This window comes from Petaurus breviceps, unplaced genomic scaffold, assembly GCF_028583685.1.
Source record: "Petaurus breviceps papuanus isolate PSGF00001 unplaced genomic scaffold, PetGlider_PUasm1.0 688, whole genome shotgun sequence".
NCBI lineage: Eukaryota > Metazoa > Chordata > Mammalia > Diprotodontia > Petauridae > Petaurus > Petaurus breviceps.
The window spans coordinates 10,095,811-10,119,293 of NW_027186457.1; the positions used below are offsets into that span (position 1 = coordinate 10,095,811).

Genomic DNA, 23,483 nt, shown 5'->3' on the forward strand with positions numbered 1-23,483 from the left:
AAGTTCACCTGGGATCACTTAGAACCACTCTATCCCAGAAATAGCAATTTCTGTCTTCTTTTCAAGGAGCATGAAGGAAAACCTCTCAGTCTTTATTTGGACATGGGGTGGAAGGCACTAGGATTAATGGGGTATACAAAAAGGTTTTATTCCAAGGTTTTAGAAAAATAAACCAGAAAATTGCTCAACAAGTCTTCCTCCTGAACTACTGATCCCCTTGCATAATTCATAGGGACCTTTGAGTCTAAGTGGAGTCCAGAGTTGTAAAAAAACATAAGACTGGGGTCCCTGGGTGTTGACATCCAGGAGAGGTGCACAATTATGGGAGGGCTGGCCTCTCTCCCTGCATCAACAACCATTCACGCCCTTCAATTCAGTCCTTACTGAGTGCTGAACGCTCAGCACAGTGACTTCCTTCTCAATCCTGATAGTACCTAGCTCAAAGAGTTATTGTGAAGATACAATGAGATAATAACTATTGTTTAGCACAGTGTCTCGTACATAGCAGGTACTGGTCAGACTGTTTTTTGTGCACCTGATTCTTCCTACCACCCATCCTGTTTCTATAAGGGTCTGAAGCAGAAATGGGGAGAAAAGACATAACAAAATAAGATCAAATGCACCCATTAGGTGGGGCAGGAAGAGTTAGTTAATAGGGAGTATTCACCAATAAAGGGCCAGTGGAAATGAGACAGTTCATTTTAATGAAGATTTGTGCAAGTTAGGGAGCTGGGGGATGGAAGACCTTATATAGAGGGCAAAGTTGGATTTATTATTTCAGCAGGGTCTATGGAATTTTATTTTTAAAAAGGACAGAAAGAAATTGGAGGTTACTTTTCTTATTAACAGAATCAGCACTTGCTGGAGTGAGGGGTCCTCACAAGGTTTGTGACTGAGGTCTCTCTCTGAGTTATTTTAAAAATCAACCAGAAAGGTTGATAGCTGTGTCCTACTATGTGCTAGGTACTGCATGGGGCATTGGAGATCCAAAGATATAAACAAAAACTATTATCATGATCTGAATTTGAAGGATGTAGATGGGTAGGGAGGAACAGGGAGATTATTCTGGGGTGGAGAAAACAGCCTATAGAAAAAATAGAAAGAGAATGTGTTGGATATATGCTAGGATGGGCTGTTTGCATGTCTTGACTTTTCCCTGCCCCCTTTTTCAGTTCTTTCTCCTAATTCCTGAAGACCATATGTCTGCACATAATCTACTGGACAGTCACAGTGATGGCATTGAGCTGCTAAGAGTGTCAGTGGTTGGCCTGGTCCTTACTTGTGTGACTTTATTGGACTCGGAAACCCTGACTGGGCTTGGCAGGGGGTACAGGCATCATGGTGATGCTTGGCCTGGATCCCTATGTCATCATCTTCTCTTCACACATCTTTACCTACCGCTAGGTGGGAAACTGAGAAGTTATGGTGAGGTTAGCCTATGCTCTTCCTACACTCACGGTGGCGATCAAGGGACCAACACTGAATATATGTTAATGTATAACAGCAACTGGTCCATCTCCTACCTCCATGTTGCCTTCTCTTCTCTGCTGCCGTGCCTTGCAGGTGTTTGGCTCATGACCACCAATCCAGTCATACTTGATATCTATCCAGATGTTAGCAGTAAGGCAAGCCTGTTTTTTCCCTTTGTCTACCCCCACTGAGCACAATAAGGGCGGGAAAAGTTGGACTTGGAATCCAAACTCTCTCTTTGCTAGAAAGTTGTCTTTTATCTCATCAGACTTGAGCACACAGCCAGGACACAACATTCTTCAGCTGGGGCTGAGGCTAGAAGGGGAGGAAGCACCATCAAGTACCCTTGAGCTCATTACTGTTTTTAGAATCAGTTCATCATTACTCTCATGCATTTACTTTGTTCCCTGAGGAGGGTAGGGCACAGTACTAGCGGTATCATCCATAACAGATTTAACGTTAAACAGGAGGTGATACGATGGCAGGTGATGTATTTAGGATCCAGGAGCTATTTCCTCAGAGGAAAAAAAGATACAAGGAACTAAGGTCTGAGATGCTTGGGCTTTTTTTTTTTTTGAAGACAGTTGAAATTTAGGCCTTGAAGGATGGGCAGGAATAACACCTGAATGGAAAATGGCTAACATATTCATAGTGTTTGACCCAGGGATTCTATTCCTAGGCATATAACCTAAGGAAGTCATCAATAAAAAGAAAAATCCTATATATACCAGAATATGAAGGCAAGAACTGGAAACAAAGTACATATGCATCAATTGGGGAAAGGGTAAACAAATTGTGATAGATGAATGTGATGGAATATTTCTTTAAGAATGTAAGAAACTATTAAAACAGAGAAGTATTGAAAGATTTACATGAATGGAGAACCAAGACTACATACAACAATGGAAATGGAAAGAAAAGTAATTAAAAATGAAACACAGGCAAAATTATAAAGTATAAAATTGGTCCCAGAAGAGAGATATGAGAAGACACTTTCTCCCAAGCCTTTTAGAGGTTAGGGATGGGGATGGGGGAAAGATCCATGGGTATCTTATATATGTTGTCAGATTTTTTTTTTTTTTATGTCAGTCTTGCTTTTTCTCTTAGGGAAAAAAAAAAACGTTGTTCTATGGGAAGCTCTCTTTAAGGAGTCAGGGACAGTATTTAATCAATGTCAAAACAAAAAAACAAGAATAGAAATTTATTTGAAAAACTCTCACCCAGATATTGAGGAAGGCACACCCACTTACTCCCACCCACAACTGCAACCTTGAATCTAGGTAGGTGCAAAAAAGGCTATTTTCCCAGACATTTATTGTGACCGCCAACGTGAATGTCTGACACTTGCTTAGAGCACTGCATCTGGGTAACACCTTCCTGTCTTTTATTTTGTTTGATCTTCATAGATGTGGTGGCAGGCAGGTGGTTATTCCTGCCATTTCGGAGGAGAGGAAAGTGAGAGTCAGATGAAATAGTCATATGCCCCTCTTCTAAGGCGGATGCGCCCAGGAGGGCTCTGCAGCACCGACAGTGGTCCTGGGCTGTTTTCCGCATGGCCCCTGGGGGCTTCTTCGGGATCCTCAGGCTGGTCTCCGTCTGGAGGCTCGGCTTCCTTTCAGAGCTGGTGGTGGCAGGTCCGGCGCCTGTGCTCGCAACACCCCGCTCCCCGGCTAGTCCGCCGCGCGGTTTCCGGGCTCTCTAAAGACCCGGAAGGGCCCGCCGTGCCCGGGCACCACGACGTCGGCAGCCGCCAGCACCCTCTGCCTGCTTCGCTCCTGGGCTTCGGGGTCCTCGCTCAGCTGGCGCCACGTGTTGCCGTCGTCCTCCCGCTCGAACACATCTCCCGCCACTACGACTGTGCCCAACGAGGTGCCCGCTACCACCAGGCTGACGTCACCACGGCCCGCGTGGCCCGGCGTGGCCCACACCTCGAGGCCCGGGCCCAGGCGCAGGGGGCACGCCTCGCTCAGCTCGTGGGGCAGGTAGAGGCCCCCCGGGAGGCAGAAATCGTGGGAGACGAGGAGCGCGGCACGCGGGAACAGCCCCAGGCTGCCCACGTGGTCTGAGTGGCCGTGGGTGCCCACCACGAGGGTCACGGCGTCCGGGGCCACGCCGTGTGCAGCCATTGCTGCCAGCAGGGCGTCCCGAGCCCAAGGGCCCCCTGTGTCCACTAGCACGGGACCTGAGCCTGCCTGCTCCAGGGCGGCCTGCGTGTGCAGCGCCACGGGGTCCTCTCCACGCGCGTCCCGCGGCTCCCACGCGATGGGCAGAACAAGCGTCACGGAACCGTCAGCTCTCTGGGCGCCCCCGGACCCCTGCGGCTCCGAGTAGCCCCGGAGCAGTACTATCACCGAGTAGGGGTCCCCCGGTATGGACAGCGGGGGGTCCCCACGCAGGGCTTCGGTCCGCACCCGTGAGCTCATGGCTGGGGGCGGCCAAAGTAGAAGGGGGCACGTTCGAAAAGCATCAGAGCCTTTTGATCTCCCTCAGGATTTGTACCTCCGGGGGCAGGCTATAAAGATGGCGCCGTCCATATGGACTTTACTTCCGGCTCTTCCATCCGTACGGAATCTGTTTTGAATACGTCATCTCCGGCTACACTAAAACCTGGCTTTCAGTGCAGGCGCGGGCGCAGGCGCAGACGGGTCAGTAACAGAAGTGTGCAAGTTGGTCGGAAGGTGAAATAAGGACCAAGAAGAGTTTGGTTCAAAAGGGTAATGAGCAGTGTCCACCCAGTGCTACCAGCTCGTTCCTCCTGCTCACCCTTCGTTCCGCTGCTGTGGCTAGTGCTGCCGCGTTCTTAGGGTTCTTTCCCAAACTTTCCCCAAAGAACTTCCTTCTTCCCTCCCTCCCTCTCTCCTTCCTTCCTTCCTTCCTTCCTTTCTTCCTTCCTTCCTTCCTTCCTTCCTTCCTTCCTTCCTTCCTTCCTTCCTTCCTTCCTTCCTTCCTTCCTTCCTTCCTTCCTTCCTTCCTTCCTCTCCTTCCTCTCCTTCCTCTCCTTCCTCTTTCACTTTCCCTCTTTTTTCTCCCTTTTTTCTCCCTCTTTTCCCCTTTCTCTTCTTTTCTCCTCTCTCTTTCCTCTTTCTTGCTAGCCTCTATCTTCATCCCTCTCTTCCTCAGCGGGAAGTGGGGTGGGTCACTCTCCACCCTAGCACCCACTTTTCTAATGGGCGGAGTATCCTCTGCCATCCCTCCGTTTTTCTCTCTGGACCCCCAAACCAGGGTCCGCACTACAGGCTTTCCCCTCACCCTCCTGCTGAGTTTGGGGTGGACAGACCAAGCCTTGCACTATTTATGAATATGTGTCTTTGGCTATTTGGTCTTAGTAAGAATCATAGTAGCAATCAATCCACATTCCCTTCTTATCTTCCAGGCGCTGTGTTTAAGATAGAAAGACATGAATTCATAGTCACTGCAGACACTAGTTTGATGACCTGGGGCAAAATGTTTAACCTCTCCATAATTTAGTATCCTTATCTGTAAAATGGGAGAAGAGGATGATGAATTGCTTAGGCTCCAATGTCCCTTGGTCCTATGGTCTTGGGAGAACAAAGAAGAAACTAAAAATTGCTAACCTCAAGGATCTTACCTTCTGATAGAGGTGGAATAAGTTTATACTGTATCTATTGTATGTACATAGTTACACTGTACTTGGATATTATCTCCCCCATTACACTGTGGGCTCCCCTAGGTTTGGGAATGTGTTTTTGACTTTCCTGGTATCCCCAGTGTTCAGCATATATCTGCTTAATAAAAGCTTGTTGACTGACTGACGTAGAAATCAGAACATAGAAGATGAAGACAGACAAGGTGGAAGGTAAGCTTATAGAGTATGTCACTAATAGTATCAATTCATAGACCTTATTTTCGTTACATTTACATGTTTATATTAGGGTAGGAATTTTTCCCAGTTCATGAGTTTGCAAATGCTCTTGCAATACTACCTCTTAACCCAAGAAAAGTAAATCTGTTTCACCAAGTGAGGTTTAGTGTACCACCACGTCTACTGGCCACCTATTGAGAAATTCTGAGAGTTGTTGGCTAGGAAAGAGTGAGTCTTGAAATTCCTTTCCAGTGTTTAGGACAGATGGTGGAGAATGTTGGCACAGAAACATAAAAAGATTTGTTTGTTGTTAACAGTGGTGTGACCAGTATACAGAATATTAAAAGAAAGAATTACCAGTTGTACAACAGATAAACTGTAAGCTTACTGAGGAAAGACTTTATTCTTATTTTTGTATTCTCATATTTATAATGGTGCCTGGCATATTTTGTTGTTGTTCAGTCGTTTCAATTGTGTCTGGTAAAAATACTGGAGTGGATTACCATTTCCTTCTCAAGCTCATTTTTACATGTGAGAAAACTGAGGCAAACAGGGTGAAGTGACTTGCCCAGGGTCACAGAGCTAGTAAGTGTCTGAGTTTAGATTTGAACTTAGGTCTTCCTGACAACAGGTCCAATGCTCTGTGTGCACTATGGTGTTACCTAGATGCCACTTGCCTTGCCCCCTCCCTCTCTCCCCACAAAATATGGTAAGGACTTAATAAATGCTTGTTAATTGATTGATTTTAACTCTTGTTGAAGAAATGCTTTGTTGTCCTCAGGGAAGATCACCACAAGATGTTAGGGAGATTTTTAGTATTGTTGTCATCAGAGTAGTTGAGAGGAAAAAAAAACATCAAATCACAAATATTCATTAAGTACTTACTGTATGCATGGTGTCTTGACTAGGGGATATACAAAATTTACATTAGCTTCTAGAGCAGTTATAGGGAAGTAGTCTGAGATAATCAGGGAGACTGTTGCCTAGTAGTTGGAAAATTTCAGGCCATATTTTCTTTTCTATTTAAATATATATATATATATATATATAATGTTTTACTTAAATATAACGAAAATTTAATGCCCAACATGGAAGGGATTGTAGAAATTTGCTTGTCCATCTCTTTCAGGGGAGGTACAGTAACTTACCCAAAGTCACAGAGGACTTGTTCTGTGAGATCCAGGAAAATATCCTAGGTATCCAGACTTCCAGTCCACAAAATAATAGCTGACAACCACCCAGTAGCAGCTCTGGAATTTGAATATCCTCTGACTCTAAACCCTGTGTTTTTCTCTCTGTCTCACAATAACTTGTGCTCTCATAGAAAAGTCTATTAGAGAAGAAAGCCCACAAGATGGGTATAAGAGAAGATCAGGACACTGAAGGACGATAAAGAGCCCTTCAGTACTTGACAGAAGACATAAAAGCACAAATGAATGCTTTTACCAAGGAATCAAATCTAAAGGCCCTACCAGAGAATGTTAGTGGAGAAACATTTATTTATTATCAACAAATTGAGTTTTCCCTAGAATAATAGATGAAAATGCCAAAGCTTTTCAGTATGAGCTATTCATAGACTGATGGAATTTTAGAAATAGAAGGATCCTTAATACTCATCTGGCCCATTTTACAGATGAGGAAACTGACCCCCAGAAAGGTAAAGTGATTTCCCCAAGAATTCATAGTAAATGATAAAGTGAGGAGTGGCAGGGATTCAAACCCAACTGAACTCTGAGTCTTCCAGCTAGTGTTTTTGTTTGTTTGTTTGTTTGTTTTACCACTACTCATCTTTGCTACATTTCCCACATAAGAAAACATGTGTATTTCAGGGGAGAAAAACATCCCTCAAAGATGCCAAATTTTGTAACTTAAATTTATTTCTGATTAATTTGCAACAGTAAATACAACATATTTAACGGCATCACATTTTACAGTCCAGTCACATAATTTGTGCTTTGTAAGAGAGATAAACATTTATTCTATCACAATAAAGGCTACATACAATTATTAAGATTTAGTCTGAAAAATAAAAACATCCCTTCCCTTTCATAGGACAAAGTACTTTTGGTTTGGACAAAGTATGTTGGTTCACTTTTGATCTGAACATTGGGCACAGTGTGAATTCCATGATCTGAATCATCAGGGACATTGAATAGGCCTTTAATGCCTGTTTATCCAAGGAAAAGATGCTTTGGAGAAAGAATGGCAGGCAGGGAAACTTTCTGGCCATTTCAACATGGGCTTGGATAGAAATGGATCTCAGGGTAATAATTTTGATTATGTGGTTCTTTTTCATTCTTTATTTTAAACTTCAAATTATGTAAGTTCAGAAATTTTAGTATCTAGAAAAAATACCTAGTACAAAAGGAGAATATTTAAGAATTCCTTTGAGAAACTTTGAGCATGAAAATAAAAGTAGGGAATATTTTACTTTGTATCGTTGGAGCAGAGGCAACAATCTTGTTGTGTAATAACTATTGTGGGAAGATGGGCAGTGTTGATTTCCATGGTAGCCAATCTGTTTTTAAACTCTTTAAAGATGACAAGATTTTTTTTTACCCCTCATTCATTGTCAATCCCTTTGGCAGAGTCAGAAGAATGAATAATTAAGCACGTGCTACAACCGGGTCATGTCAGTGCTAACATATGATATTACACCAATCATATGAATGTCTTGGTAGTAGTAGTGGTACAATATAGCATACTATTCCAAAACATTCATATTCAAAATGAGCCACTAAGTTCAGAGGTCAAAATAAAATGAAACTGAGGTGATTTTCTCAAAGCATTTTTTTCTAGTATGTTCTTCTTAAAATATAATCAGAATGTAAAGTTATTTAGAGAAGTCAATATTTTACACTGAAAAACTAGCATTTTTATAATTACAGAATTTTCAGTTGCTTTATAGGAAGGGCAGCAGTTGCTGGTGGATTAACTGAAGAAATAGAAATATCTCAGTGGAAGTCTTGGAAATATTTTGGGTAAGGTCTACTGAGATATATCTGAAAGAGACAACATTTTAAGTCTAATTTTGTTGTTCAGTTTCAGTCATGTCTAACTTTTTGTGACCACTTTTGGGGTTTTCTTGGCAAAGATATTAGGGTGGTTTGCCATTTCCTTTTCCAGCTCATTTTACAGATGAGGAAACTGAGGCGAACAGGGTTAAATGACTTGCCCAGGGTCACACAGCTAGTAAGTGTCTGAGGCCAGATTTGAATTCAGGAAGATGGCTCTTCCTGACTCCAAGCCTGGTGCTTTATGCACTGTATCATTTAGCTGCCCTTTGAGCCTAAAAGGGACCTGTAATTTCTGCTATCATTTCATAACCATTCCTGTGGTTTGGTTATGTTTTGAATGACTACCATGTATAGGTTAAATGAAATTGATACCATTGTTTACAAACTTTTTTGGACCAATATTAATTTTTAGCTGATTCATGTAAATAAAGACAATCCACGACATTTTATTATAAAAATATGCAGCCACAGCAATCTTCATTTGGTTCAAGCCTATTCACAAGCTTACCTATATCAGAACAAAGAAGAGTTTCCCTTTTGATACAGTATGTCCTAAAGCACAATATTTCAAAACTCACCCACAGGTTCTAATGATGAATGAAAACTTCTTAAGTTCATTTCTTTATTCTTTTGAGCATATCTGTACGTAACACACTTCAGGAGCAGATTTTTTAAATAATTCTGCTAATATTATGGGAAAATTTATAGCATTGCACAAACCACTGTAACCTAAGCTGGAATAAAAGATGAAAAGACTTTATGGGGACAGCTGCCTTATCCCAGTTCCAGGAGCCAGTCAAAGAGGCTTGGTTTCAGCTCCTTTCTCTCTTCATGCAGCTTGCAGTATTGGACCACTGCGTGAAATATGTCACCCACCTTCCAGGCTTTCTGACGAACAAGCTGCACAACATCCAGGAACTGTAATGAAAGAGAATGTCAGGTTCAATTACTTATTGGACATTTTTTGACTTAATGATATCATTGCGCAACAGCAGGTACAGCCATTGGCTTGTTCTTCTCTACCTGTTGGGTTATTTCTCTTTTCCACACACAAAGATCAAATTCAAAAAGTTGTGCCAGATAGTTATGATTACAAAGAGAAAGTTGTGGGAATCACCTAGATTTTTTACTGAGTTGGGTTCATAAATGGCCCTGTACTTCATTTTTACTATTGCAGAAAGAGAGACAGAATTCTGGAATTTAATAGCAGCCAAAGAATATGAATTGTTCCAGTCTTTTTCTTGGTGACCTGTGACATGTCTTGGAATGCCAGTGGGGCTATAGGATGAGTATGTGTATGGATGTATCCCCATTATCTATCTATGTGTCATCTCACTCCCCATCTATCTCTCTGTAAAAAAAAATCCAATTCATCCATTCTTTTATTCATCCATTTATCTATTTATTCATCTATCTGTTTATCTCTGTCTGTCTGTGTCTATCTATCTCTATCATCTATCTAGTATCTTAAGGAAATCAACTCCTTCCTATCTCCTTCCTTTGGATCATTACTTACTAACAAACAGAGGTATAGAGGGAGAATAAAGGAGGGGAAAAACATGGGTTCTGGAGAACGTTCCCCCAACTTGTGTCTCTGCCTCAAGTTACATGGATTGCTAGGTATTTTCTTGAGTGGTAGCAGATGGATGCCTTCCATGCATCATTATTTGGGATCCCACTGACTGGGCCCCTGGTTCTGATGGTTTACTATGAAAACGGGGTTGTGCTGGCTGCCTAGAATAGCAACAGTTACTATTAGAGTTCACTACTCCAAATGACAATATCAGCTGATGAAGTTACTCAATGTAATAGAACACTGAATCTGGAGTCTACAGACTTGTCTTACCATTTACTGATTGAGTAAGCATGGGCAAATCATTTATATCCCTGAGCTTCAGTTTCCTCATCTGTAAAGTGGGAATAATAATACACGACATGAATAGAAAACAGATCTCAGGGTGAGGGAAATACTACAGGACATAAGACAAAGGTTACGAATGAAATACAGAAGAGAACAGTTTTCTGCTTCACCTGTCATAACTCCAAAACCAGAGCCCAAACCCGAAGAAGTGAGAGAGGTTACCTAAAGAGAAAGAAAGGCAGAGCCCAACATGGATTGGGAAGACCTTGCAGAAAATGATGATGCCAAATACAGATGAAGGATAGAAGGTACCAGAGATGCCAAGTAAATGGTGTGACTTGTGGATAACTATATACTTCTGAAGACTCTAGGATTCAAAATACGATTTCTATCAAATTTTACAAAAATCCAAGTATTTAAAAGAAAGTCTTTGCTTATGGCAGGGTTATGAGGAATACATTTTGAAAACTTTTAAATACTATGTGAACTTGAAATGTTGCTCTCTTTCTGCTGTGATACAGAAGCCTTTGGGACGAAGACTTGGCGTTTGAATCTCTCCCAAGGTTTCTGAATCCAAGCTGATTTCCTGACATGGCAGATTTCAAGACTGCTGGCATACATATGCTACATACTAAGCATAATAAACTCAGTAGACTATAGCGGTTAGTCTTGGACAGCTCTAATCCTGAAACACCTGCAAGCTGACAAATGGAAGAGTTTCCTTATTTCTTTTGTAAAAATGAAGATGGCATAAGTGATTTGAGGAGTCAGGATTTGAAGGTCAAGGACATTCCTACTCATTCTTACAGCCAACAGTCTTCTTGCTCTATTGAGCACTTGCCCTCAAATCTTTCATGACATCTGCACATTGTCATGTTCTGGCATTTTAATAATGAGCCCTGCTTGGCAGGCACCTGCCCTTATCTTTTCTCTACATCAAAAAATGAAAACTAGAGTTTTTTCTGTCCTTCAGTGTCACAATCAATAACTAATCAGGTATCTCCACATGTAGCCGCATCGGAATCCTTAAGAGCAAATATTTTGTCCAGTAGATCTTGGAGAGCTACATGCTATTTGCATGCCCAATTCTATCATTTAATAAACACTTTAATAGCATCTAATTAATGCCTGTAACTAAAGAATGGTACATATATAAGACAAGTTCTAGTCTTCTTGGTGCATTTTATCAACAGGGTCAACTGTATGCAGAATCCAACCAAAACTAAAACCAAAACCTAAACCGATAGTGGCTCTTTTAGTATGTTATCATTTGGAAATGTGACTGAATGTGGTTTAAATTGTGTTTATGATTTTCTGATAACATACATGGAGAAAGGGGGAGGTATAATATCTTTCTTTAGAAGTACATACAAAAGAGTATTCCCATAAATATTCTCAAATAAATCATGTTTGGTAAAATAGTAATTGAAGTGAATCTTTTCTTATTAATTAATTAAAACCTAATATTCAACACCTGTTAACTTGTTTGACTTTATCTCCAAAGCCAGCATGATCAATCATATTTTGTATTCCCTGTCACATTGACCTCTCTTTCTTTTTCCTATCCAGTGTTAGAGAGGTAGGATCCTATGGCGTGTGAGAGAAGTCAGCCTAGAAGCTGAAGGTATAAAAAGAAACAATTATAAAGAAAAAGAAAAGGGAGTTTTGTCTAACGGTTAAGGAGGATTTACGGGGGAATTCATTGAGAACCTGAAATATAAAAGATGAAAGCAAGAGAAGATACAAGAGGATTAAGATAAAAGAACAACCTTCTCCTATTAAAAGAGTATTTAAGGCTGGTAAGGAATGCTAAAAAAACAAAACAAAACAAAGGAAAGGTGTTTTTTTAAAGCCATTTGGAGCAGAAAGAACTAAGCACAATGATCATTCTAGATGGCATGATGATAATGGACAGTCATGGAAGGGGTGAACTGCATTTGTAGTAAGAGGACCTTGATGCATTTACCTGTATCACCCTTGGAACCTGAGTTCAGATTCCACTACTAATGTTTACTACCCATATAACTTAAGAAAAGTTTGGACTAGATGGCCTCTGGGATCCTTTCAAGTTCTAAATCAATGACCCCATTATCTACTCAACCATTATTTTGCCTCTGTTTTTCTTGTCAAGTAGAATGATTCTTAGATTGGAAAAGAAAGAACAAAAAATGGTTGATAGGGAGTTAAAAGCCGAGATAAAAAAGACAATGAGAGAGTACCTGATAGGAGTTAGTTACATGAAAATGACCTTTTCTGACTTTGGCTTAGAAATTTCTGCCACCTTATCAGAGTTGATGAGGAACTAATGAGGAGCTGTCACCCTTCTGTAACACATGTTCTCCTTTCAGTCCCTTGGTACCTGACAATGGCCATTTAATAACTCACATAATTAAAAAACAATCAGAATTAATGAAGTTCTAAAATGCACTGCTGAATGATGAAGGATGCCAAGAACTCTCTTATTTAGGTACTTTGTTTCACTTAGACATTGTAGTGCTTGCATCATAAGAAATGGTTGACGATTTTGAGCTGCCACTACATATGCAGCTCACTGTGCAATGCAAAGAGTGATAAACTTAAGAGTTACAATACCAAGGGTCAAATCCTAGCTAAGGCACTATCTACCTGTATTACCTTGGGCAAGTGGCATCATCTTTCCAACCTCAAAGATCCCTTCCTAGTTTTTCATCTTAATATATAATTTTGCCTTGGCAGGGTCCGAGGAACTCTAAAAGATGACAGTCTCAGCCCTTGACATGCTTGAGGATAGAGTACTTTGGAGAGATGGTCCTAAGAGAATAAATGATAAGTTATTTATCTGGCTTGCTTTTGTGGGCGTGATGCAGGAGTATATAAGACATAGCTGCGATTAGAATTTTCCATTGTGTCATTTAAAAATTTGTCCTGACTAAAGCTATGCTTTCTTTAAAAACAAGGTGATGCATTTTATTACTTCTTGGTGCTGTTACAACTTTGTTCATGGGCTAGTTGGGGAATTGGGGCTTGAAAGAAACAACCTTCTATCTTGTTCATATTTATTCTTCAGACAAATGACCCACAGGGAGAGATGAGCATGCATTCTTTGTGTATGTGTGTTCAATTCTCTCAACTTGGCTCTTAGACTGGGCAAAGATAGTGTAATTGGATTGTTCTTTTACATTGGGCTATCCTTCTCCAGGAAGATAGACAGATGCTTAGGTAGTGGAGTTTGGAGACAATTCACTGGCCAGTTATCTTTAACTGTGAAATCAGAGGTTACAGCCCAAGGAGATTGAAACCCAGGAGACATAAGTTGATAGGAGGAAGAAAGCATGAAAAGTGTGGATCATGGAGTACTGAAAGGGAGGTTGAGGAAATCATTGGGGTATTATGGGAACACTAAGTACCAGAGAAGGGAATCATGGGGGTGAGGAGACATTAAACATGAGTAAGAGAGTATTACTTCTATAATCCTTCTTTTCTTCCCATCTTGAGCTAGTAAGTAGTATGGAGAGGGTTAAAACCATTAGAATGAAGACAGATGGTAGAAAACAGTAGGGAGTGGAAGTGGGAGAAAAATAATATTTAACTTTTGTTTATTTTAATGTTAGCAATTAGTTACTAAATCATTTTTTTTCCTTTTTGAGATTTCTTGGAATTTAGGTCAAATTAAATTACATGTGAGTTGTGCCCTTCTCTAAAATAATATCAATCATCTCTTAACATGTTTTCTAATACTCCTTATTGTATTTTATATGTGGGATAGTAATATGTGTTGTTGACTGTATTATAGCATTATTTTAACAGTTCAAATCCTATAGAGCCTAGTCTTAGGTTACAACATGAGGAATTAAAGTTTTGGATTCCTCTGGCTAAAGAAGTATTTTTCAGCTTTGTGGCCCTCTGTCTACCAAGGAGAGACAATGAATCTGAGATCCTGTGAAAGTCTTCCCTGAAATACAGCTGGCTCCCTGGTTGTGAATTTAAAAAGTTACCATTTTGTCCTTGAGAAACAGCCTCTTGTGAATCTGAGTGTTCTGAGCAAGGTTCCCAATATAAGCACATTTATAACAAAAGATGCTCAGACTTTTTCTCATTTAACAGAACAATTAAATAATGTCCTGAAAATATATCATGGGCAATTGTGGTCTCTTGCAAGTTTTTGTGTCCCATGATTAAAGAGATCAAGATATTTTTCATGACATAATGGGGAGTGCAGCACTTCAGAACAGAAGAAGTCAATTTAGTAAGTATTTATTTATTAATTGCCTCCTCAGAATTGGTCAATTTTGGGATCAAAGGATACAATTAATTGCATTGTCCTGTCAGAGACATATAATGTGCCATAGACATATAAGTTTCCCTATGTGAAGGAATCAGGATGTTGTGTTGGAAATAACATTGAATTTAGATTCAGAGGACCTGGTGTCAGATTTAGGTTCTGCTGCTAATTAGCTGTGTGATCTTATACAAACCAATTCAATTTATTATACATTTTGTACTTAGCTATGTGTGAACCCCTATGTTTGACCCTGGGGATGCAAAGATAAAGATAACATGATCCCTGCTGCCCTTAACCTCTTGGAAACCTCAGATTCCTTCTTAGTAAAATGAATGGTGTAGAAAAAATAATCTGCAAGGGCCATTTTGACTCTACGTTCTCTATGGGGGATTAAAACATCCAAGGCCAAAATAATGTATGATATTTACTAAGCTTTCATTGTATTTCTTGTGTTATTAAAACCCAATTTTTTTTGGAAACATTATCCAAAAATCTGGAAAAATACCTTTTCAATTCTGTTTTCCTGAGATTTCTTAAAGTAGATGGTGGAAATTCCAAGTTCTGAGGCTGCTATCCATTGCAGAGTGGCACGAAGTTCTGCATCAGGGCACTCAGGCTCCAGATCAAAGTTTATCACCAAGAGGTTCTTTTGACAGCTGGCCGTTCCCAAAGACAGTTTGGAGATACACTCTGAATATAAACACAAGCACAGATTTACCAGGTTTTCAGTGGCAAAAAACATAGCCAATTTTGTGTCAAATTATGGCACCTTGTCTTACCCTCTATGTTTTCTGATGTTTCTTTAAGGCATTCCTTTTCTTCTACAAGTTCACTTTATGGGGAAAAACAACAATAACATGCAATTGGTAACATATAGGAATAATGAGATAGCCAATGGAAGATGAGATGATGGGTTTCCTTTCTCCCTATGATTGTTGAGGTCCCTTCTAACTCTGAATTCTGTGAGAGGCAGAATGGTATGATGGAAAGAGACCAGGCCTTGGGAGCTGGCTCTGACACTTACTAGCTTTGGTATCACAGCTTTCTCTCTTCTCCCCTCTGTCTCAATTGTAAAGTGGTTACAATGAAACCGACCTTGCTGACTTCCCAGGGTTGCCCTGAGGAAAGAAAACTTCAGCAACTATAGAAATGTGACTTAGTATTATGATTACATAACAGTAATCACTGGGAAGATTGAGAAAGAGTCTTGAGTCTCATTTGGTCAAGGAAAGGTGGCCTAGATAGCAAGAATAACTAGTGGACTATTAGCAAACTTTACACCACATGGGGAAAAATAAAGTGAAGAAAAACACAACTTTAGGATATGATATTGCCAAAGATGTTCTGTTCTATTTTTTTCTCCTATCTATGCTACACAGATGCTCTTCAGTAGAGAGTGATTTTTTAATTTGTATCTTTATAGATATTTTTTCTGTTTCTGTGACTGAGCCTTTCTATTTGGGTAACTCATTTTTTTTGCTGACCAAACACCCAAAGGTACATACCTTGGGGTATATACAACTACCAACTTCCTTGGCATAATCTGCTTCTTCTTGAATGGAAGGAAGAGAAACTTACATTGCAATTTGGAAAACCTTTCCTCCTTCTACACTGCTTTTATCTAAAATGAGGGAAAAGACAATCAAAGGACTACAGAGTCTAAATTGGAAAAATTAGTGGCATTTATCAGACCAAAATTGCCTTTCCTCTGGCACATAGTAGGGGTTTTTAAAATGCTTTTTGATTGACTAATGCTAATATGGCTTCACACAAGGTTCAAGGGAATGGTATTTTCATGATGTATTGTATTATGTTTATCTTTTGCCTTTCTTAATTAGAACCTGAGAAGGCCAAAGATGCATGGGAAAATGTAATTCTTATTGATTAAAAAATATTTCCCTATCTTCTCTATGACTGGTTAATAATATCCTTTTCCATTCTTTGGTAAGGTGAAGGGAGTAAAAGTAAAAATGCCTGAAACTGGCAGATACCTTGTCCTTTGATTAATGCCTAATTGTTTGAAGAGGAATGATGTTCTCTAACATCAATGATACTACATGGGAAAAGAATATAGTGCAATTTTTGTTGTTGTGGAGCCAGGGAATTCTAGATCCATTGGTGATCTCTGCATTTCTAAGATATAAGACTTAAGGTTCTGGGCCAATTGAGCTGAGCAAGAGGAGAAAAGGTAGGTAAAGGTATGTTTGCTCAGGAAAGAGTTAAATTGAGGTCAAGGGAATTTTTCCCAAGCTCTTCCTAATAAAAGATGAAACTTATAACCAGGTGTCTATCCACATTCTATTTAATATCTGTGACGAAGCAGGGGGAGGAAGTTTAAGTGACAAATTTGAATTGTTAAAAATTTAAGATTGATCCTCTGAGTAAAACTATAGAACAGAGACCTGATCAACTGACTCTTTAAAAACATTCTAACTTCAAATGGGAACTGAGGATATAGGTCATAAAGCAATTAGATTTTTATTCTACTCCTAATTCTTTCTGAAGATCTAGATGCCCATGAATAGTTAGAGGACACAAGGTCACCTAAAAATAGATTCCATTCATTTCAATTGATGGGGAGGCTAGATATGTAGGTTTGGGGAGTCATCCTGATCCATGTTACCCCAGCATTTCTTGGTATTTTACCCAAATTTCTTGCATCATGTTTCAAAATGCTCCTTTATTCTACTGCATATAAATTTAGGTATCCTCATGTTTTGAGGTAGAAATTGGTAGAATCATTGGACAGGTATTCACACATCTCCTTTCATGGCAACAGACTGGTATTGGGAGGCAAACTTGGGAGAGATGTGCCTGAAGCAAGCAAAGGGAACGCCAGAAGAACACTGTGATTTGGCTTGGTCCAATTTAAATGAACGTTTGCTTCTGTGTGTGATACTAGGGAGAATAAAGAGAAACTTCGGACTGTACTGATTACATTCATCCAAAACATTTATATTGTAAGCTGGGGATACGAAACCCCTTTTAAACTATGTTTCCAGGAAGCTGGTGGTAAGGAAGGAGGACCTCATTCTAACCTTATATTCTTACTCCCCAGATGGGAAGCCTTAAATGAATTTTCCCATTAACAAAGAACGTGGTCAGAATAGCAGTGTGGGCATGGTCAAATCCATGGTTAGGTGCATCTTGGATGATTGCAAATGAGTTTTCAGATGAAATTAGATCTCAAGATCAGCTCAGTTTTGAAGTTACTTACTTAATCATGGGAGAAGAGGGCATGTTTTCCTGATAAATTTCCAGATCCATAATGCCAAGACTGCTAGTGGTACTACTGTTGCCATTGCTGACAAAGCAAAAATTTAAATATTAATGCCAGTCTTCACCATTTGGCCACATTGCCAACATTTTAATTCAGTACTCTCTGAGAACACTTCCCTGGGGACAAGGAGGGATTACTGCTCTGACCTTTGCTTCCCTCAATTATGTATGTCCACAGTGAAGAAAATAACCAAGCATGTAAGCCTGCAGCTCCAAGAACAGGGAAATAAATAAATTTAGGTATTAAGGTATTTTTTCTTTTCTTCTCGTGTTAGAAGCTCTTGTCAACAAGCAGTTAGAGATGTCCTGGGTACGCTTGCAGAGATGTGGATACCTCTGAACATGATGCATGAAGGAAATGTTTGAACACTTGCAGTGGCTGTGACCTGCAGTGACCTTCTGGGACCATACGAAATTTGTCTGAATTCTCACAGAAAACAGTGCATCAAAACCACCCTTGGCAATTTGGTGGGGATTTTTCCTTGTGGAGTTACAAAGGATGAGTGCCTGGGCCTTTGTTTTCATAAGAAGTCACAACACTGAAGGAGAAACTGGTAGTATCAAGGTGGCACAGCTTCTTTATCATAAGCATCTTAGAAAACACCTGTCACCTTGTATGCCTCAGAGAAGGAGCTAGCAGATACTACATAATCCACAGAGGTTACACAATCACCATATGGTATATCTATGAGCCCAGCTTATACTTATTGAGAAATAGTATATTTGAGCCAGACTTTTAAAACTCTGTCTGTATTTGTGAAATGGAACCAATCCAGTTTCTTTAAACCCACTGAGCTTTCTCACACCTTCTGTATCTTCTAAGGATACCTCTTGCAAGTATGATTTGCAAAGGGCAATCGCCAAGTGTGATATATTGTTGAAGTATTTATTCCCGGATGGGCACCAAGTTACCAACTATGGAAACTGTTCCTCTCCAGGGTTATGGTGCTACCTGCATACTAACTTCTTGGGTTGGGAGGAATCCAGGATGGAAACACAAAACCAAACCCATTCATTAAGATAACTGCCATGTCCTTCCTTTCTAGCAAGCCCATTGCCTCAACTGCTCAGCTATTCTTGTCAACCTCTTGCTTGCAACCATTTTCGTTTAAGATTTTGAAGTTTGGGCACAATGTATAGAACTTTTGGGAAGTTTGTCATTCTGTGTGTGAACAAGCCAAGCGACCCAGATTAGATATCTTTGAGTTGAAATTTCTAGTTAGTCTTCTAGGAAAGCCTGTGCTTTGTAGAGTAGCCAAGAAATCTGGAGGCAGATTGTGAAGTTGTGGGTGACACTGTTTCAATTAGAAAACTTGTTCATTTTCTTTTTTCCACCTGGCAGAGGAGTGTTTTGTATAGTAAAACCCTGGATCGTCCAATAGTCTGTTTCCTTCAAAGCTTCATCTTTATTACCTTCTCTAGTTCTTTTTGTTCCAATGATACTCAAAGGAAGAGGGGGGAAACTAGGTCAAACAATATGTAGCACAGTCAGGAAGTACTTGCCTCATGTAAACCCAGCCTGTTTTCCCTCTGAAATGTAATGGATTAAGGGAGAAAGTATTAAAATTAGAAATGTTCTCTCTCTCTCCATATGTGTGTATTCATATATATGGTGTACATATGTATAAATGTGTATATGTACATATATCCATATATGTATATATACGGAGATTTATAGCTAGTTAGCTGTATACCAAACACTGTGAATTGTGTCCTGCTGAATGTTGCTGTTAAGTTGTTTCAGCCATGTCTGACTCTTTGTGACCCCATTTGTTGTTGTTGATTTTTGGCAGAGATGCAAGAATGGTTTGCCATGTCCTTCTGAAGCTTATAGATGAGGAAACTGAGGCAAACAGGATTAAGTGACTTGCCCAGAGTTACATAGCTAGTAAGTGTGTGAGGTCAGATTTGAACTCAGAAAAATAAGTCTGCTTGACTCTAGGCCCTAGCCATTGCACCACCTAGCCTAATGAATGATGCGGACATAATTCACAGTATTTGGCATCCAGCAAACTAGCTATTAACTCTCCACCAGGGAACAGAGGCAGCCCTTGGACTTAGTGTAGGCTACTAGGTCATGGCAAGATGTTAAGGTATCTTAGAATAGATCATCTCAAAGACTAAAGTCTTTTTCATTGTACAGAGACTGGAGGAAACATTTTTGATGTTTGCATTAGATGCTTGTCAGGTGGTCTTGTATGCACACACACACACACACACACACACACACTCACATTTATAAGGGATACATCCTGATGGTAGAATTTGCCATAAGTCCATGTTTCCCAAGGAACTAAAATAAAAGGAAGCTACCTCATGGACCGCTCACTGAGCTGCAAATAGCTGCTTGTGTCATCAGGGTTGTCCTCGTCGTTAACCAGCTGTGACCAGCTGCCTGTACTCTCATCGCTGCTGCTGCTGCCCGGAGGGTTCAGGGACTCCTCGGGGGCTCGGACTTCCACAGAGACTTCAGGGTCAGGAGTGTCTTCAGTATTAAGGTCAGCACTGTGAAACACAAGATGTTACTGAGACAAACAGCAGCGAGTTGAAGTTTCCATGAAGGTCAAGGGCACTGTCCCTGTTGACACATACAAATTTGTACTGCTTTATATAATTGGGAGAAACATACTCAGAGCATTTCTTACTAATTATAGCGTTCAAACTCAACGTTTAAAATTGAACACTGGCTAAAAGATGAATCTGTTCATCTGTTTGGATGTACTTCAAACCTTGTGTCTAAATAATTAAAAAGAGTAATAAGTTTTTAAAGCATAGGACATCTCAAAACAAAAGAGTTTTGCTCACTTCTTTGTGAAAAAAGATATCTGAAGTGTTATTTAAAATGTTTTAGTGGACCTTTTAGCACAACAGTGTGCAATTTTCCAGCAGCTAGGTGACACAGTGGATAGAATGCTAGACTTGGAATCAGAAAGACCTGAGTTTAAGCCTGTCCTCAATCTATGAAACCTTGGGCAAATCACTTAACCAGTCTGCCTTAGTTCCTCATCTGCAAAATGGGGATAGTAATAAATAGCACTTACCTCCTGGGGATGTTGTGAGGATAAAATGAGATAATATTTGTAAAACACTTTGCAAACCTTAAAGTGCTGTGTAAATGTTAGTTATTATTATTATTCTGTCATTGATGCAGATTACAAATTATCAGCATGTTTTCATCATGTTTTCTTCTTATTCATATTTTCCCATGGATCCCTGCAGTGAAGTACTGCCCCTTTCAGTCTGTATTACATATTTAATCTCCTTGGTGCTTTGTAATGCTTTCCTCTGTAGTAGTCTTGTCTTTCTAACTAGGTAATGAGCAACTTAAAGGCAGGGAGCCTGTCTTATATTGTAACTGTATTATAGCCAGTGCTGGGCGCAAAGATCTTCCATGAAAATTTAAGGATTGATTCATAGCACTTTGTATTTCTAGAAAGTTCATAAATTATGATGAGAGAAGAATTGGCAGAAGGCTTTATCACTTCATCTACTTTATCTAAACTTCCTCTTAATAAGAATTCATGGAAGACTTGCATGGGCTAATAATGCAAAGTGAAATTGTCCTATGTACAAAGTAACAGCAATGCTTTAAGATGATCAGCTGTGAATGACTTGGCCTTTCTCAGCAATACAGTGATCCCAGACAGTTCTGAAGGAATTATGACGAAAACACTATCCATTCCCAGAGAAAGATCTGATGGTATTTGAATACAGATTGAAGAATACTTTTTTAAAAACTTTATTTTTTCTGGAGTTTTTTTTTTCTTTTTGGTCTATGTTTTCTTCACAATATGGTTATTATGGATATGTTTTGCATGGCTACATATGTATAACCTATATCGAATTACTAGCCTTCTCAATGAGGCGGGGTGGAGAGGGAGGAATGAAGAGAATTTAGAACTCAGAGTTTTAAAAGTGAATGTTAAAATGTGTTTTTACAAGTAACTGGGGAAAAATAAAATATTAAATAAAAATGAAACAAAAGAAGAATTCACAGGGCTAAATAAACAAATAAGTCCTAAGCCTTATGTAAGGTGTTACTTCAGGTGTTGTTTCACAAAATGTAGTGGGTCTTTTAAACAAACAGCTATAATTGGAAATTTTGGTGCCTGGGGCAAGGAGCAAAAAAGATCTTCCAGATGTTCGGAGGGGGAAGGCTCCCAGGACATTGGCTAGGTAGGCAGAAGGAAGGGAACAGAGTAAAGTTAGACTTAGGAGGAGATTTTCTGGGCTACAGCTGCAGTTTCCTCTTTTAATTTATTATTCTTGCTAATTTAGGTGCTAAATTCAGTTCTGTCAAGTACCATCTAAATCTCGATGCTTGGGGGCAAAACTCTTATCACCCTATCCTGTTTAGAGCTTTATTCCAGGCCTGTGGTGAATGATAGGTCCTCAGCAACTTGCTGTTATTCCAGAGAGTGAACTATATTGCAAAGTGTTCTTACTTTATTCTGAAATTCCTCTTCTTCCCCTTCCCCTCTTAGGTTTCCTGGCCTCATTCAAGCTGCGTATCAAATCCCACCTTCTTCAGGAGGCCTGTCCTGCTCTCTCCAGATGCTAGTTCCTTCCCCTCTGAGATAATTTTGCATTTCCTCTGTATATATTTTTTTGTATCTAGTTATTGTGTCCCCTAGGAGGTGATTTTCTTGTGGGCCTAAGGCTGTTTTTACCTTCTTTGTATCCTCAGTACTAGTCATAATGCCTGGCATGCTTATTGACTGACTAGCTATTAAGTACATCTAAAAATTCAATTAATTTCATTCCAACCTAATATGATCTATCTCAACTGAGCTCAGTATATCCTAAATTTTTCTTGTTGTCGCAATTTCCATGGTCCTTCCAGTGTATGATTTCTGACTTTGTCATATATACCTATGGGTTTTAAATAAGTGTGAATACTTTTTATACAATTATTTAGACAATATCAGTTTTATTTTTATAAAGTTTAATTATCATTTTAATTATTATAAAGGTATATTCTTCCATACATGGAATTATGAAGCTGAAAGTATTATGGAAAATTCTCTAGTCTCCTGCCTCTCCTCTAACTAGCATTTTAATTTAATACTACCTCCATTTCTAGAGAAAGAAGTATCAGTGAACTACTTTTTTTGTGCCAGGTATTCCAGGCTGTTCCTTGGTATCACAAAAGTTCTTTTTAATACTAGTATTCTTCCTGGTGATGCTGTAAAATCACAATTATGAGTGGTTTAGAGGAAGTGGACAGTCCCAAGATGGACATACATGGGCTAGTGCATGATGGTGCATGATGGTAACTTGCATGAACAAGGTGGTGTAAAGGATATTATTCAAGAAATATATGATCAGGGGCGGCTAGGTGGCACAGTGAGTAAGAGTGCTGGCCCCAGAGTTGGGAGGACCCGGGATCAGTTCCGGCCTCAGATACTTAACACCCACTGTAAGGGTTATGGGATTTAAAGATCTCCCATGCCCCATGGACGTGCTGACATAGCAGAGCAAGAGAAAGTGAAAAGCCGAGCTAACGGTTCTGCAGTTGGCAGGTGGTGGGGGTTGCCTTTTTTTTTTTTTTTTTAGTTAGGACTCCTGCTGAGGACTGCAGGGGCCGGAGCTGCTGGGAGCACTCTTCCAGGACGCTGGGTGGTTGCTGTGAGTGGGGAGAGGAGGACCTTTGCCTGAGGTAGCCTGTTCTGTTTTAAAGGCTTGAAAATGTGGGTGCTTTCTACTTTATCTACCTGTGCCAATGTCATAACTACTCTGATGGCTTTCACTTTCTGGTTTTGGGACTCAGTC

At 39.9% G+C, this 23,483-nt stretch overlaps 2 protein-coding genes across 3 annotated transcripts in view; both read right to left on the bottom strand.

The window, feature by feature from the left end:
- Positions 1-2,656: 2,656 nt before the first annotated feature.
- Positions 2,657-4,264, bottom strand: LOC138174360 (metallo-beta-lactamase domain-containing protein 1-like). Its single transcript, XM_069104606.1, has one exon. It carries the CDS (start codon positions 3,891-3,893, stop codon positions 3,141-3,143), a length of 753 nt encoding a protein of 250 aa, XP_068960707.1. The 5' UTR covers positions 3,894-4,264; the 3' UTR covers positions 2,657-3,140.
- Positions 4,265-7,152: 2,888 nt separating this feature from the next.
- The window catches only part of SPHKAP (SPHK1 interactor, AKAP domain containing), a 169,242-nt gene continuing 152,911 nt past the window's right edge, over positions 7,153-23,483 (bottom strand). Inside the window, exons 8-12 of one of the 2 annotated variants that reach the window (XM_069104607.1) lie at positions 20,025-20,216; positions 17,650-17,736; positions 15,212-15,264; positions 14,938-15,122; positions 7,153-9,228 (exon numbers count right to left, since the gene is read on the bottom strand). In XM_069104607.1, coding sequence (XP_068960708.1) covers positions 9,085-9,228; positions 14,938-15,122; positions 15,212-15,264; positions 17,650-17,736; positions 20,025-20,216 — 661 coding nt within the window. In that variant the 3' untranslated portion in view covers positions 7,153-9,084. The remainder of the gene's footprint in view (positions 9,229-14,937; positions 15,123-15,211; positions 15,265-17,649; positions 17,737-20,024; positions 20,217-23,483) is intronic. The other variant, XM_069104608.1, reaches the window with a different exon arrangement.

What these genes read in the sequence shown, in the direction of transcription:
- LOC138174360 (XM_069104606.1), bottom strand. Translation starts at nt 3,893, where the DNA reads ATGAGCTCACGGGTGCGGACCGAAGCCCTGCGTGGGGACCCCCCGCTG.